General features: G+C 44.2%; 1 protein-coding gene across 2 annotated transcripts; it reads right to left on the minus strand.

Annotated features, from left to right (window-relative positions):
• Window positions 1–977: 977 nt before the first annotated feature.
• LOC139365977 (BCL2 associated athanogene 6) lies at window positions 978–14,623 on the minus strand. 2 transcript variants are annotated; one of them, XM_071103049.1, is made up of 25 exons: window positions 14,445–14,623; window positions 13,371–13,464; window positions 13,163–13,280; window positions 12,556–12,773; window positions 12,344–12,415; window positions 12,084–12,206; window positions 11,677–11,855; window positions 11,261–11,390; window positions 10,837–11,037; window positions 7,381–7,612; window positions 7,023–7,079; window positions 6,508–6,869; window positions 6,168–6,240; window positions 5,698–6,002; window positions 5,193–5,484; window positions 4,837–5,006; window positions 4,617–4,670; window positions 4,364–4,466; window positions 4,124–4,248; window positions 3,797–3,934; window positions 3,528–3,575; window positions 3,220–3,420; window positions 2,733–2,840; window positions 2,301–2,447; window positions 978–1,672 (listed from the first exon to the last, which is right to left on the minus strand). In XM_071103049.1, exons 2-25 carry the CDS (start codon window positions 13,449–13,451, stop codon window positions 1,577–1,579), a joined length of 3,633 nt encoding a protein of 1,210 aa, XP_070959150.1. In that variant the 5' UTR covers window positions 13,452–13,464; window positions 14,445–14,623; the 3' UTR covers window positions 978–1,576. The 2 variants fall into 2 exon arrangements, with proteins under 2 accessions (XP_070959150.1, XP_070959156.1); XM_071103055.1 differs by having other exon boundaries at window positions 981–1,672; window positions 7,513–7,612; window positions 14,445–14,619.
• Window positions 14,624–17,513: the final 2,890 nt, after the last annotated feature.

Raw genomic sequence — 17,513 nt, forward strand, 5'->3', positions numbered from 1 at the left:
AGCCGACGTAAGATTTAACGTTTAAAACCATGACTACAGAGACTGTCAAAGAATACAGCAAATATCTGCTGTTTTATGACTGAATTAATGTGACATTTTTGATTCGGCAATGTCAACAATCTTTATTCAACATTTGCAAAACGAAACGCGCTTCTCCATGCTTCCACTCCCGCTGTGATGAATGAGTAGCCAAGTGGATCGACAGCCCTGCTTTTTATTATTAGCAGGTCGTCTATTTTTAATATTTATAAATATTTAACTTTCTCCGGTCATAGGAACAACACGAATTTGTGAACGATTTAGATGTGGTGGGACTCGAGTTTCGCCATCAGGTGGAAGACGGTGTCCCCTCGGGTCAGTCTCACCAGAAGAAAAGGAGAGCGCAAGGACAGTGAGTGGACCACCGTCTGCTACGCTCTACTTCAGCCGAGATGAATGCCGTGTTCAAAACTACTCGTAAATGTCCGACTTCAGTGCGTCCAAGACCATTGGGAACTCGGGGGGGAAAAATAGATCCGACTGGGAAAGATCGTTTTGAACGGCCATCCAACTCTGAATCCCAATTTAGAAACTGACATCTTTCTAGACCTCCGACCTGAAGATCACTGGCGTCATGATTTGACCTAGTTTTTTCCCAAGTTCCCATGTCTCTTGAAAGCACCATGACCATCAGACGCAGGTACAATCAGTCCAGTAAAATTTTAAAAAATGACTTGCAAATGATTTAAATCTATGCTCAGCGGTGCCTTCCAAATGCTACACCAATCTATGGGTGATCTATTTTTGTATTCAAAGCTTAAATTAAATATCTGTTCTAAGAACAATATTGTCAGGGCAGGCATATAGGGGAGGGGAGGGTTTGGCTGGGGTAGGCTGTCACTGTAAAATAAGAATTTGTTCTTAACTCACACCTAGTTAAAATAAAGGTTCAATATAGCCAATATGCTGTGATAATGTATTAGGCCCATTGCACAAACCTCATTCTTACAGAACTGTTTTTATTAGGGTAATGTAAAAAATCAAATATGTTGATAACTGGCCTAGACAACAAAGGCCGGTACTTATTGTTTCTCCACAAGCACCATTAAACAACATTGTGTACCAAGTAATTTATTCAGCACACTTACATTCATGTACCAAAACAGCATTTACTTTCATCCCATGAAAGCATACTCTTGAAATAAGCCATTTCTATTTTCAGGGAAGCTAATGAAAAACACAAAACAGGTTAGATGTATAGGCACGATAATATTGACATGGTAATGCTAAACAAAACGGAGCATTGCAGATGTTACGGTAAAAGTCATCCATAAAATAAAGTCCAAACAAACTTGTCAAATCAGGTGTGTTCCATCATGGGGAGGGTGGGGGAAAAACAGGCGCTGGAAAAATAAAATCAGTAAATTAGTCAAAAGGAGATGCAAGGTGTCTATGGTACAACAAAAAAATGGTAGGTTTAACTGCATTCAGTTGTGATACTGAGCAATCCAAAAGTAAAACTGAAGGATGGTGATGATGTATACAGGTTGGTTATGTTTTTAAATTGAATCGGGTTGCAAAACAAGTTGTGTTTGGGTTATGAGTCGGATGAAAAAGCTCTGTGTGTGTTGGGGAACTGCTGAGAGCTGAAGTCCGGGTCCTCTCTCACTCGCTTCTTTATGTCTTTCTTCACCTGATACAGAGGACAAAGGTGGCAATTACAAAAAAGGTGGTTCAATATATAAAATGCATCAGCTATCATCGTTCAATATTGAAAATCACAGTGGTGCAAAACACTTCAATATAAATAGTAAAGCAAACTACTTCACTACATTCCTAAAGAAAATAATGTACTTTTTACTCCATACATTTTCCCTGACACCAAAAAGTACTCATTTGATTTTGAATGCTTAGCAGGACAGAAATGGTCCAATTCGCACACTTATCAAGAGAACATCTCTGGTCAACTCTATTGCCTCTGATCTGGTGGACTCACTAAACACATGCTTTGTTTGTAAATTATGTCTGGGTGTTGGAGAGTGCCCCTGGCTATCCGCAAATGAAAAACACATAGTGCCGTCTGGTTTGCCAAATATATAAGGAATTTATATTTAAAAACAAAGACTTTTACTCAAGTATTTTAATGGGTGACTTTCACTTGAGTCATTTTCTATTAAGTTATCTTGACTAGAAAATGGGTACTTTTTGGTACCTTTTCCACCACTGCATTTAACTTATGTGTGACATCTAATATTAATAAGCGAAGCCATGGAATGAAACAGCTTGTTTTTCTGTCAGTGAGTGTTGGTGGAGGACTGTACCTGCTCTGCATAGGCCTCTTGGAGCTCAGGGCTGTCAAGCTCCTCCTGCAGGTTGTCTGGGGAAGTGACTGGCCTGACTCCGGCCGTCCTGGCCGCCCTGCTAACGGCGTCGGAGAGGGAGAGAAGAGCGCCGTCCCCTTGTCCGGTCTGAAAACACACACCCTGGTCATACCCTAATCCAACTTTTAGTGCAACAATAAGCCCTTGCACTCAATGTTGAACATAGCATGCTGATACTACAATGATCAGAGTTTATGTTAGCCCTGATATAGCAAGTCTCCCATGTTTTAGCCATGGAGGGTCAACTACAAATACGGCCTGGAAGCATTCTACCAACAAAGCTTGCAGGATGCCTCCTATAACGGAAGACCTGTGAGATCAGGGCTTGTCTTTTGCACATAAGTTAGTTTCATTCACAGGGCCTCTATTTACCTTCCTGCGTTTGGCAGGCATCCCATGTAAATAGGCGTCAGACATGGGAGGCTGGGCCTTCATCTTCCTCTGGGTGATCAGGTCATGTCTGATGATGGGTACCCACTCCTATCACACAGTGACGGACATGATCAGAATAACAGACAGACAATTAAACTCACTCGAGAGCCATATAACTGCACACTGGATTTTAAGACTTGAATGGGTTTGGATGCAGATCTGATTAGGCGAAACACTTCCATTGCTGGATAATTTTCTTTCTTATTTTCTTTCTCCAAGTATCCAAACTACAAGTCAATGACAGTTTTGCAAAAATTCAGTATAAATTCAACTAGAAGCCTGTATGTTAAAAAAATAAAATAAAATATATTTTTTTAAAGAGTAAACAGCATGTGGACAGAGTGGAAGACAGAGAATGGCAAAGAAACTAAAGTGGACGAGAGAAAGATTGGACAAGTAGTGGGAGAGAGCTGAACAGTGTTCTTACAGCAGGGACGGCAGCAGTCCAGGCCTCAGTCTCTCTACCAGGCTCCTCCCTCCCGCTGGCTTCAGCTGCTGCCATGGCGCCACCCAATGGCGCAGCCCCTCCGGTGGCTCCAGTTTCCCTGGGTTCTGCCCTAGTCTCCTGTGACGACGCCATGGCTTCCTCAGCTGTGGTGGCCGGGGCTGGGGAGTGGGTGGCCTCCATCTAAGGTGGGATGGTGATAGAGAAAAGAGAGTTATGGTAAGAAACAACACACCAAGGTATATCGAGGACAATATAATTAATTTTACAAATACATTTTAAAACCTTACCTCCATGATCTGGGCACGTTGAGGCTCCTGTGCATTAGAAGCCTCCCCCTTGAAAAGAAACCATTTAACATATATTGCTTGAATGGAATGAGGTAATGGAATCTATGACAGCTATCGTAACTGACAGTTGATTAGGAAATGATGGTATCCATGTGCATTGTTAGATAGTAGTCCAGTAAATGAGCCTTCTAGAACACTAACAGTGTGCTTAAATTATAATTTTTTTAAACACTATGACCTGTTTGCGAGATGGTGTGTGTGTTAATTACCTGCTGTGTGTGGACGGCATAATGTAGTATCTGGTCCTCTGTGACGGGGATGTGCTCCAGGATGACCTGGAGTCTCATGGTCAGCATACTGGTCAGCCAGTTCACCAGGCTGGGGTTCATGTCAGCCGACAACGTCCTCTGTAACAGGAGAGGGGTCAACACACCTATTTCACCTCCATTTAGCTCTTTTTTTCAAATCTATAGAAAGAGTATTATAAATCATCTGACAGACAGAGAGAACCTGGATGGAAGGAGGAGAGACATGGAGTGGGAGGTTGTATATCATATCATAAGGAACATTGTGTGTGTGTGCGTGCATGTACTAACTATGCGGTGGTTGATGACAGAAGTGAGGGCACTCTGCTCTCCTCTCAGACAGTACAGGTTAAGGGCCAGACACTCAAACAGCCCCTGGTTGCACATCTGCAGCAGCTGCGGCCCAAACGTGTTGTCTGCAGGAGGTGAAAAAACCCCAGCAATAAGTGACAAAAGCACAGACATTCATAGGCCAGGTCAGATGAATTGCGTCAAGTAAAATAATTTGGCACAATGAAGACAGAATGTTACCTGTGCAGCGGAGTATGTGTGTGGCGATACGCGTTAACTGATGTCTGAAGAAGGACAGGTTGGTCTGAGTGACGTTGACACCCTCCAACACTGCCACTGAAGACTGAAGGACCAAGACAAAGAGAGAAATGTGAGCAACTGATTCACCTCTGACCAACTGGCCACGGGGAGAATTTAAGTGACTGGTATTATTGAGCAATTTGAAGACCACGGACTATAAAAGGGGGCAGCGTAAGTGAACTACGGTACTTACAAAGCTCTCGGTAATGTACTCCTCAAGTTCATTGATGAGACCATCAGCAGCAGCCTATGATCACAGTGAAAATAACAAAGAAAAAGAACCAAAGAGAGAGAGGGGGAGAGATAATGAGACTCATCAAGTAGCTTGTGCTGCCCCATGTGCAGTGACACTAATGACAGGTGACAGTAATGAACGGTGACAGAGGCGGTTATATAGACGGTGGCCCACTCACAGCAATGTTGTGGTCGGTGGGCTCGCTCCCGTTGAGATAGTGCTGGGTGAAGAACTGAGACAGCTGGGTCTGGATGCGACCCAGGGGCTGGTTCTGGCCATGGAGCAGCAAGACCAGGTCCACCATGGAGAAGTTCTGACACACCAGGGTCAGTAGGTCTCCAAAGAAACCTGAGGGAGAGAGACAACTGTGTGGACATGGAACAAAAACATTTGAGGAAGAGAGAGAGCATGGGAGAAAAAGAGGGAACGTGGGAGAAAGAGATTACACTTCATAGACAGAAACAGGAAGAGAGAGCAAGGTTCAAGAAAAGGGACAGAGAGAAAAAATAAAGCAAACAAGACAGGAACTCTTACCCATGGCGTCCCCTGTGCCGGGTGTGAAGATGTTGCTGGTCTCAGAGAGCCTCTGGATGAACTGGGCGATGCTCTCAGTGTTGCTCTGGGGAGAGCCCAGGGAGCCCATCATGGTGGACAGGACCCCCTGTACAATCCCAGTGAACAACTCCGGATTCAGGGCCTCTCCCTGGGCCCCGGCACCGTCCCCCGTGGGAGGGTTAGGGGTGGTCCCGGGTGGAGGGGGGGGGGTGCCAGAGGCAGGGGGCTGGGGGGCACCGTTGGGGGGTGGTGGGAAGACTGGTCCGGAGGCCTGAGATGGAGAGCGAGATGATGGACAGGGAGAAAATAAAAATTTATCATATGAAAGATATGTTGTTAAGATGCCATTAAGGTATTCTTACAACTAACACGTCAGTTAACTGGGGGATTATGTAATCTTGGTTTCAACCATTCTGTTGTAACAGGCTCTATATGTCCTAATCCACAGAATACCCTTGGAACAAACTCCGATCCAGACACTGACCTGCATGAAGTCAGACACTCCTTGGACGAAGGCAGGCACTCCAGGCATAGTCACAGTGATGGAGGGTCCCATGGCCCCAGGAACTGCCCCTGCGGTCCCCAGGAGAGAGCCCAGGAGCTGGGCCAGGTCAGGCGGAGCTCCCTGGGGCATGGTGGGGATGGCTCCGGGCTGGCCTGGGGGAACAGTGGTGCCAGGGGCAGGAGCAGGAGCGGGGATAGGGCCAGAGGAGGATGAGGAGGAAGAAGAAGAGTTGGAGGAGGATGAGGAGAAGGTATGAGAGGCAGAGGAGGTGGCTGTTTGACCAGCTGGGGGGGAAAGGAAGAATGGAACAAAATTAGAGTCGGCTAACAGTACACTTAACACTTCAAACAGAGGATTCACTTTTAGTGTGATTGGTAACTATGTAAAACCACCCACCACCCCCTAAAAAAAAAAATACAAATAAGAGGTTTGAAAGGTGGGGTGTATACCCATCTGTCCAGGTATCAGCAGTTGTCCCACCAGTCCACTGATCATCTGATTGAGGGCAGCAGGAGGGAAGGGCTGTGGGGGAGAGGTCATAGGTCAACAGTTAACGTTAGCATATAATGCAAACATGGCGATGTCATTAAGATTTCAGAGCACTACAGCTTAAGACAATTGGTACTGTCGATGGAAATGCCCACAACGACTAGCAAACACGAATGCCTCCTGCTGAAATTCCAAGTCTGACAACTTCTTGTCAAAACTTGACTGAAATCTACAAGACATTAATCTCAGTCCTGCACTAAACCCATAGGGCACCAAACCCCCTATAACAAACATGCTCACCTGTCCTGGTTGCTGACCCATCATGGGCGGCACACTAGTCCTCAGGTTGATGGTGGCCCCCCGGGTGCCAAAGACGGGTGGAGGGATCCTGGGAGCAAAGGCGGGCCGGGTGAACACCACCCTGGCCTGGGGGGCCCCGGGAGAAGGCGGAGGGGGGGCTGTGGGGGTGGTGGTGGGGGTGTTAGGGCCGGTGGTGGTTGTGGAAGAGGTAGCAGTGGAGCCTGGGGGGGTAGGCTGGGGGGGTTGGCCAGGGATGGCGCCCCCGGTGGCAGCAGCTACAGCCTCGGTGTACTGAGCGATCTGCTGCACGATGGACTGCATGAAGTCTGGATTCATCTGAACACCGGGAGGCATCTGGAAGCCTGGGGAGAGAGTATAAGAAAAGGTTTCTTTCTTTGTGCCTTTAATATTGGATTCAGGATCTCTGGTTTACGGGGCTTTACTCTAGTCCGCAGTTATTCGGAGATACAACCAGAGGTACTAAAACATCATCATGAAGTGTTACCAACACTCACCTGGCTGACCCATTCCTGCAACATTTGGCTGTCCAGCTGCTTGAGGAACACCAGAGTCTGTAAACACACACAGACAATGTTTGAACTGTAAACCGTGTGTAAAAACAAATGGACACTATGGTTTAACAAACACTTAAAAAATAACACCCAAAATTGAACGAGACCTATCGATTTGAGCAGTACAGGGACCTGACTTTCAGTCAAAGAAAGTAAACTTTCTCTCAGAAAACACCATTTGGCAATAGAGAATAAATGCAACGGTAGAGCTATTCACTTCCAATGGGCCATTTGTGGACGAGAAACGGATGGACAAGTTGTGGGAAAGCATTCAATCAGTGGCGGGTAGGGGACAACACACCGTCCGTGTTCATCTGCATCATGACCACCGGCATTGTCTGGTGGCTGATCCTGATGACCCGGGGGCCGGGCTGTCCCTGTCCAGCCTGCTGATTGGACGGGAGAGGCTGTGAGGGGGAAGTCTGTCCCTGACCTGGCTGGTCCGACTGGCCGGGGGTCTGACTGGGCTGGGCCTGTCCGTCTGTAGCTGGTCTGCCATTGGACGCCATTGTGACCGTGGCTCCCAGGTTCATCTGCAGATGAGTTTCAAAATGTCATTGAAGTACTGTGTTCCATTGGCAAACGATATCAAATAAAGTTAAAACTAACCAAAGTTTACATACACCTTATCCAAATACATTTAAACTCAGTCTTTCACAATTCCTGACATTTAATCCCAGTAAAAATTCCCTGCCTTAGGTCAGTTAGGATCACTTTATTTTAAGAATGTGAAATGTCAGAATAATAGTAGAGAGTTATGATTTATTTCAGCTTTTATTTCTTTCATCACATTCCCAGTGGGTCAGAAGTTCACATACACTCAATTAGTATTGGAACCATTGCCTTTAAATTGTTTAACTTGGGTCAAACGTTTGGGTAGCCTTCCACAAGCTTCCCACAATAAGTTGGGTGAATTTTGGCCCATTCCCCTGACAGAGCTGGTGTAACTGAGTCAGGTTTGTAGGCCTCCTTGCTCACACACACTTTTTTAGTTCTGTCCAGGGCTTTGTGAAGGCCACTCCAATACCTGGACTTTGTTGTCCTTTTCCACAACTTTGGAAGTATGCTTGGGGTCATTGTCCATTTGGAAGACCCATTTGCGACCAAGCTTTAACTTCCTGACTAATGTCTTGAGATGTTGCTTGAATATATCCACATAATTGTCCTCCCTCATGATGCCATCTATTTTGTGAAGTGCACCAGTCCCTCCTGCAGCAAAGCAGCCCCACAACATGATGCCGTCACTTCCGTGCTTCACGGTTGGGATGGTGTTCTTCGGCTTGCAAGCCTCCCCCTTTTTCCTCCAAACATAACGATGGTCATTATGGCCAAACAGTTCCATTTTTGTTTCATCAGACCAGAGGACATTTCTCAAAAAAGTACAATCTTTGTCCCCATGTGCAGTTGCAGTGGCTTTTTTTTGGCGGTTTTGGAGCAGTGGCTTCTTCCTTGCTGAGCGGCCTTTCAGGTTATGTCGTTATAGGACTCGTTTTACTGTGGATATAGATACTTTTGTATCGGTTTCCTCCAGCATATTCACCTTTGCTGTTGTTCTGGGATTGATTTGCACTTTTCGCACCAAAGTACGTTCATCTCTAGGAGACAGAACGCGTCTCCTTCCTGAGCGGTATGACTCCTGCGCGGTTGCATGTTTCGACTTGCGTACTATTGATGAACGTGGTACCTTCAGGCGTTTGGAAATCGCTCCCAAGGATGAACCAGTCTTGTGGTTTACAAATGTTTATTTTCTGAGGTCTTGGCTGATTTCCCCATGATGTCAAGCAAAGAGGCACTGAGTTTGAAGGTGGGCCTTGAAATACATCCACAGGTATACCTCCAATTGACTCAAATGATGTCAATTAGCCTATCAGAAGCTTCTAAAGCCATGATATTTTCTGGAATTGTCCAAGTTGTTTAAAAGGCACACAACTTAGTATATGTAAACTTCTGACCCACTGGAATTGTGATACAGTGAATTATAAGTGAAATAATCAACAATTAATCCAACAATTGTTGGAAAAATTACTTGTGTCATGCACAAAGTAGATGTCCTAACCGACTTGCCAAAACTATAGTTTGTTAACAAGAATTTGGTGGAGTGGTTGAAAAACGAGTTAATGACTCCAACCTAAGTGTATGTAAACCTCCAACTGTAACTAAATACACTACCGGTCAGAAGATTTAGAACACCTACTCATTCAAGGGTCTTTATTTGTACAATTTCCGACATTGTAGAATAATAGTGAAGACATCAAAACTATGAAATAACACATGGAATCATGTAGTAACCAAAAGAAGTGTTAAACAAATCAAAATACATTTAATATTTGGGTTTCTTCAAAGTTTCCACCCTTTGCCTTGATGACAGCTTTGCACACACTTGGCATTCTCCCAACCAGCTTCATGAGGTAGTCACCTGGAATGCATTTCAATTAACAGGTGTGCCTTGTTAAAAGTTAATTTGTGGGATTTCCTGCCTTCTGAATGCATTTGAGCCAATCAGTTGTGTGGTGACAAGGTAGGGGTGGTATACAGAAGATAGCCCTATTTGGTAAAAGACCAAGTTCATGTTATGGACAGAACAGCTCAAATAAGCACAGAAAAATGACCTTCCATCATTACTTTAAGACATGACGGTCAGTCAATACGGAAAATGTCAAGAACTTTTAAAGTTTCTTCAAGTGCAGTCGCAAAAACCATCAAACACTATGATGAAACTGGCTCTCATGAGGACCGCCACAGGAAAGGAAGACCCAGAGTTACCTCTGCAGAGAATAAGTTAATTAGATTTACCAGCTTCAGAAATTGCAGCCCAAATAAATGCTTCAGAGTTCAAGTAACAGACACATCTCAACATCAACTGTTCAGAGGAGGCCTGCAAAGAAATCACTACTAAAGGACACCAATAATACGAAGAGACTTGCTTGGGCCAAGAAACATGAGCGATGTTGTGTCTTTGTGAGACGCGGTGTGGCTGAACGGATGATCTCCGCATGTGTATTTCCCAATGTAAAGAATGGAGGAGGTGGTGTTATGGTGTGGGGGTGCTTTGCTGGTGACACTGTCTGTGATTTATTTAGAATTCAAGGCACACTTAACCAGCATGGCTACCACAGCATTCTGCAGCGATACACCATCCCATCTGGTTTGGGCTAAGTGGATTTATAATTTGTTTTTCAACAGGACAATGACCCAACACACCTCCAGGCTGTGTAAATGCTACTTTACCAAGAGGGAGAGTGATGGAGTGCTGTATCAGATGACCTGGCCTCCACAATCCCCCGACCTCAACCAAATAGAGATGGTTTGAGATGAGTCGGGCTGCAGAGTTTTTTATTTTACCTTTATTTAACTAGGCAAGTCAGTTAAGAGCAAATTCTTATTTTCAATGACGGCCTAACTGCCTGTTCAGGGGCAGAACGACAGATTTGAACCTTGTCAGCTCGGGGATTTGAACTTGCAACCTTTCGGTTACTAGTCCAACGCTAACCACTAGGCTACCCTGCCGCCCCAAAATTAAGGAGTGAAGGATGTTTGGTTACCACATGATTCCATGTGTGTTATTTCAGAGTTTTGATGTCTTCACTATTATTCTACAATGTAAAAAATACTAAAAACAAAGAAAATCCCTTGAATGAGTAGGTGTTCTAAAACATTTGACCGGTAATGTACATAAGACAGAAATAATGTAATAGGTGTAAGTGTCTGCCAGGTCACAACAAAACAAGTTTGACAATGGGATACAACGCCAACTAACATGTAGTGGGATGTGATGGTGCACGGCTCCAGGCATGGACACTGGGGAGGTGTAGTGAGACATTGGCCGGATCACGTGTAAGTGGCGTGGGGCGGGACTCAACAGGTTGCAGCGCAGGTCACTAAGGGCAACCAGGGCATTGCCCAGGAGACGGAGGGCCTCCCCCACCAGGTTGAGAATCCGCTGATCCTCCTCTCTTTCCTGTGTGTGACAAGAAAAGGGCTTAAGCCATTTTCTGAGAATGTGTGTTTTGATATTTTTTTCAGGTAGTCATGTGGGGAAAGTGACAAGTATTGTAAGAGTCCAACTACAGTACAAGGCAAAACAGCAAACGCTCATTACTTTCTATGTCTGATCAGTGCATGTGAATTGTACCTAACCACAAAGCACTAAGTTATGAGGAATGCAGTGGTGAAAAGCTTACGGTGTTGGCGTATTCTGCAGTGGTAGCAGACTCTAGGATAGAGTGTGTTCTCTGGACGAATGGCTGAAGCCTCTCCTCCACCCTCCTCAGCTCTGACAGCATCTCTACCAGCTCTGCTGGGCTGGGGTGACTGTCAAGGGGAGAGGGGATGAGTTATCCTTACATGCATCACAGGTCTTCTAATAACAACCACGATGTCTAAAGTCAAGCCTCATGTGCTGATGTCAATGGGAGATTCTGTGCGAAAGTGAACATTTTGCATGCAGGTCTCAAGTTCTGGATTAAGCCCTATTCTTCTTAATTCACATTAAAATGCCCAGTTTGATAACTTTTGAATTAATCCAGCATCCTTTTTATTCAGTATAGAGCAACAAAAAAAACATGCAGGACAGCGATAGTTAGCAATAATGTCTTACTTGGGTCCAGCTTGGGCAGCTCCCTCTGTTTGAGTGGAGGAAGAGAAGGATGGAGGGGGAGTAGATGAAGGTGGAGATGTGTCCATGGGCTGGGTGGAGGGAGAGGGAGTGGAGGAGGAGGAAGAGGGAGGAGGTGCAGCAGCAGAATCCGGTTGGGTTGAGGTTCCGCTTGGTTGATCCTGAGATGGAGCAACAAGGTAGCAGGCAAGGGGAGGACGTTGCTCAGTCATCTTAATTGAATTACTTCGAACTCAAATAGACCTGCTTCCTGAGACTGCCAAGAATATCTTCAAGTAACAGTTTCTCCAAATACTTATGTTTCACGTTTGAGCCAGTGTATTCATTAAAAATAGGTCTGTACTGTGGGTATTCCTAGTTGTTCTAATCTTTATAACTTAACACCTCACCTCCATCCTCTCAATGAGAGCAGTGGTGTCCCTCAGCAGGTTCTCAGCCAATAGCAGTCTCAGCCTGGGCTCACTCTGCACCGATTGGTCCATATCAATGTGCACATTCATGGACCCATTGCTCTGTGACAGCAAGAGTATTAGTTGACAGCTACTCAACATGTTTGTTCATAGCATTGTGTGTATATATAGAAATTGATAGATAGTATACATCCTCATTTATGGATTTTATGTTATAAATCATATATTTGATTTCTTACCCCGGTGCTGGTGCTGACTCTGGCATTCCTAGCATTCTCACCCAAACCTGACATCATTTGCTGGACTGACATCTAGTAAGAGTGTAGTAGACAGTACAGGCTAGATATCAGTGCTGATCCACACCAGGCGCTCAGGATATCATTATAAACCATAGAACCAAGACAAATTTGATCCAAAAAAGGGTAACACACACACACAAAAAAAGCTGTACCTGGATCTGCTGAGGGTCCATGACGTTAACGGGGAGGTTGAAGGTCCCCAGCATGACATAGCTGTTGGCGTTGCGGTCGTGTGGGGGCACTTGGGACGTTCCCTGGGAGGTGGTAGAGGAGGGTGGCGCTCCGGCCTCCGCTCCCCCTGACCCCGAGCCTGGCTGGGAGGGCTGAGGGGGGGCCCGCTCCACCAGGTGGATGACTTTTCCATCGACGTCTGAGACAGAGGAAACAGAGAGCAAGGAATATCATCTCTATTCATGTTAGAGGACACTGGTGCTTCATCAATCTATCAGGTGATGTGCAAAGCAGCCAAACGGCTTACAGCAATTACATGATGGATACTCAAGTTCTGATGGTGTGCAGTTGTATAATATCTGTGCATTACTGGCCTTGAAAGTCATGGAATAAGTGAATAAGACTTATTCTATAGATCACATATAGACAAAGATATGACTGTTTGCTGCGTTTCTGTTCTGTGTTGACAGATGCATCACTGCAGCTGTGTGCTGCTCCAGATAAAATTGTCTGGACTAATTTTCATGTTTATTAGCATATGGCCGTTTTCTATTGGTTCCAGGCAACTCCACAGACAGCATTACTCACTGTACTCTGTCAGGGTCCTCTCATCCTGCAGGACTCTGCCCTGGTAGATCAGCCTCTGTTTGTCCACAGGAATCCCAACTGAAGTGGCAATGTGCTCCTTGAACTCTTTCACTGTCAACTGAGAAAAAGACACCGGTGTGAGGATTAGGCCTATATCCAGTATATGTAAGGCTACTGTAAAAGCGCTCCGTTGGATATGAGAACGTACCTGTCCGCCTACAGTGTAACTTCGGCTCTGGGAGTCCAAAGTTTTGACAGTCACCTCTATATCAGCACCTGGTTCCTCCATGGTTACGCTTACCCTGTGTGTCAAGTAACAGAGGCAATAGAATAAAGTATCATATCAATGCTGTCATGAATAGCATTATGTAAGGGTTAATCAATGAGGGAAATACAATATGCTTGGTTATGGAAAATATATTTCACAGCAGTTTAGATGAGAGAATGATTCTCAACGGTTTCGTCATTAACCTTAAATTAGGCAAACGTATTAGAATTTTAGCAAACAGGAAATGGCACAGTGATTTCTGCATAGTGCACCTTTAACACATTTGCCGCTAGAAATGTGTTAATTTGCAGGTAGAAATGTGTTCCACATCCACTGAAGTAGCAAGCAAATGTACTATAGTGCTGTAGTAGTTGCCTTGGTAACCAAACCAACAGAGTTACTAGTTAAGCTAACCAAGCCATCAGTCCTAAATTGCTATTATGAAAATCGAATAAAAAATTTTCAATTCGACTTTTACTATCAAAAATCAGCTACTATTCTACCATGCTGATGTGCCGTGCGTTATAGGGAATACTGTACGGCCTAGAATGCTCTTGAAGCCAATCAGAAACGAGTATTCAACAATATCCATGGTATAATGTGGCTAATATAATTTCAATTGGGCAATTACATAGCTAACTTTAACGTTAGCTAGCTACTGCCTAAACAAAGATACTGTGTGGTCTAACGTTAACGCTCATGGAAGCTGCCATAGTTATCTAGGTAAAATGGCTAGCTAGCTGAATGGCTAACATCCTTGCCTTGAAGCAAACACGGTCAAACAAAACATTTACGTCCGCGTTCTCTTGATATTAACTGTAGATGGAACTTATACAAATGTGATGGTCCAATCAATTTCTCACGAATATTGACAAAAAACGACAGTGAAACGTGTAGCTAGGTATCTCACATCTACGCTAGCTTTTAGCCAGCAGTTAGCGAGCTAGCCTTGAGCTAACGTTACCATTAGCTGTATGAAATCAGCTAACGTTAGCTAGCTAGTTATTTACTTACTTGATAGCTCCTATCTGTGAAATTAAATATTCCGATTTCAACTGAATGTTTGCCAATTCTTCACCGATTATTCAGTGTGGCATGTAAAGCTAACTAGTTCCTCCTATAATGATAGCAACTGCGGTTCAAGTAACGTGACATATGATTAGCTACCAGAACAGCTGTGACGTTTCAAACATACAGTAACAAATGGGACGTGCTCATCAAGTCAGTTCAACTTGTTTAGCTTATATCTGCTAAATGGATCTGCTAGCCAGATAGATAATATCCCCAGTACAGTTACAGTAGTAGATGAAGGTAAAGTGTGGATGTTTTTGTTAAACCAGGCCTGTATGAAATTAGGGGAAACCAAGAGGTCCAAGACCTCATTAACAAAGTGAGACATGATTTCCTCTTTCTTTACAAGGCATCCCATCAAAGTGAACAGGGCTTCCAGTTCCAACAAAGGCCTGGGACCGCTGGGATTATCAATTCACAGCTATGTAGTGATTGAGAGAGGAAGAAGAGCCTGAGTGGGGCTTGGAACAGCAATTATATATTCATATTACTGGAAGTTGACAGTATAATAAAAGGGAAACAGAGGAAGAAGAGCCCGAGTGGGGCGTGAACCAGCAATCCTATGTTCATATTACTGGAAGGTGACAGTATAATAAAAGGGAAACAAAGTGTTCCTTTTTACCTTTCTCGTTTGTTGTTTGATAAATGCAAGATAAGTAGGGGTTGAAAAGCAGAAAGATGTGCCTGTCCTATACAAAAAAAATGGATACTATGCAAACAAAAATAGAATCTGCTGATAAATAAATGCTGTCTGAGTTTGCATGTTTTGGCTAAAGCCAAAATAGGCATGGTACACTTCTGGGAGAAGAGCCTGTTGCTGTGTGCATACTGGCTTCTTCTCCTAATTGAACAGAAACTATAATCAAGAGACTAACCACTAGAGCATTTTCTAGTATGTAATATGGTGGATGACTACCAGGAACTAGTTTAGAGAACTGAAATTGGGACTTGAACAGTGGCTCCTTCAGCACAGGTGAGCATCTAATAGACACTGCCACAAAAGCCAGCTCTGTGCAGAACCATACATTTAAAAATATCCTTGTGCATCCAGAGATCAGAGCTGCAATAGGGCGTGCCACAAAAAGCCTGGGCCTCTGGGCAGAGGCAGTACAACATACACAGGGGGTCAAAACCTGGGGTGTATTCATTAAACATGTTCTGTTTCAAAATGTTATACAACAGAAAACGTTTATTCGAAACAAAAAACGAGAGTTTCTATTGGACAAATTCTGGTATGTCCCACCCCGTTTCGTTTGCTTCCGTTGGGTTCTTAAACGGTAAACCGTTGCAAGACGTCAGGGCAATCGGAAAAGACATGAGATTACGACACCGAAGAGTCCGAGGAAGAAAGACAGGGGGAGCGGGTTCCAGTCACAGACCCACCAAGGTAGTTTACCATATTACATCCACCTTATGTTTAGGCTATATCTATGTTCTGATCAGTTCACTCTCCAAGTAGACTGGAATCCATTAACGTTACATCGGGTTGGGCTCCTGGCTAGGCCACTCTCCAAATCCAGAGGAAAACAAACAGAATGGAAGGGTGCATTTCAGTCCAAGTCCAAAGTGACTTCATTCATGTATTTTCCGATTTCCCTGAGCAGTAGGGGTGTATTCATTGCGTCTTGCAACGGAAACGGTTTACCGTTGAAGAACCCAACGGAAGCAAACGAAACGGGGCGGGACATACCAGAATCTGTCCAATAGAAACTCTCGTTTTTTGTTTCGAATAAACGTTTTCTGTTGTATAACGTTTTGAAACAGAACATGTTTAATGAATACACCCCAGGTTTTGACCCCCTGTGTATGTTGTACTGCCTCTGCCCAGAGGCCCAGGCTTTTTGTGGCCTGCCCTATTGCAGCTCTGATCTCTGGATGCACAAGGATGTTTTTAAATGTATGGTTCTGCACAGAGCTGTTTTTTGTGGCAGTGTCTATTAGATGCCCACCTGTGCTGTAGGAGCCACTGTTCAAGTCCCAATTTCAGTTCTCTAAACTAGTTCCTGGTAGTCATCCAGGGGCGGCAGGGTAGCCTAGTGGTTAGAGCGTTGGACCGGAAGGTTGCAAGTTCAAACCCCCGAGCTGACATGGTACAAATCTGTCCTTCTGCCCCTGAACAGGCAGTTAACCCACTGTTCCTAGGCCATCATTGAAAATAATAATTTGTTCTTAACTGACTTGCCTAGTTAAATAAAGGTTAAAAAAAATATTACAGATTCTATTTTTGTTTGCATAGTATTTTGTATAGGACAGGCACATCTTTCTGCTTTTCAACCCCATACGTATCTTGCATTTCTCAAACAACAAACAAGACTCAAACAAATGTAAAAAGGAGCACTTTGTTTCCCTTTTATTATACTGTCACCTTCCAGTAATATGAACATAGGATTGCTGGTTCACGCCCCACTCGGGCTCTTCTTCCTCTGTTTCCCTTTTATTATACTGTCAACTTCCAGTAATATGAATATATAATTGCTGTTCCAAGCCCCACTCAGGCTCTTCTTCCTCTCTCAATCACTACATAGCTGTGAATTGATAATCCCAGCGGTCTCAGGCCTTTGTTGGAACTGGAAGCCCTGTTCACTTTGATGGGATGCCTTGTAAAGAAAGGAAATCATGTCTCACCTTGTTAATGAGGTCTTGGACCTCTTGGTTTCCCCTACTTTCATACAGGCCTGGTTTAACAAAAACATCCACACTTTACCTTCATCTACTACTGTAACTGTACTGGGGATATTATCTATCTGGCTAGCAGATCCATTTAGCAGATATAAGCTAAACAAGTTGAACTGACTTGATGAGCACGTCCCATTTGTTACTGTATGTTTGAAACGTCACAGCTGTTCTGGTAGCTAATCATATGTCACGTTACTTGAACCGCAGTTGTTATCATCATAGGAGGAACTAGTTAGCTTTACATGCCACACTGAATAATCGGTAAACACTGGTGAAATCGGAAGATTTAACTTCACAGATAGGAGCGATAAAGTAATTAAGTAAGTAACTAGCTAG

The sequence above is a fragment of the Oncorhynchus clarkii genome, chromosome 2 (assembly GCF_045791955.1).
Source record: "Oncorhynchus clarkii lewisi isolate Uvic-CL-2024 chromosome 2, UVic_Ocla_1.0, whole genome shotgun sequence".
Classification (NCBI taxonomy): domain Eukaryota; kingdom Metazoa; phylum Chordata; class Actinopteri; order Salmoniformes; family Salmonidae; genus Oncorhynchus; species Oncorhynchus clarkii.

Bases quoted from the DNA above. Each gene is read 5' to 3' on its own strand.
- LOC139365977 (XM_071103049.1), bottom strand. From the start codon at position 13,451: ATGGAGGAACCAGGTGCTGATATAGAGGTGACTGTCAAAACTTTGGAC. The intron at 12,207-12,343 runs GTAAGAAATCAA...TTGCTGTCACAG, and splicing joins GAGTCAGCACCAGCACCGGG to AGCAATGGGTCCATGAATGT. The intron at 11,391-11,676 runs GTAAGACATTAT...TCCCCTTGACAG, and splicing joins GCTGCCCAAGCTGGACCCAA to TCACCCCAGCCCAGCAGAGC.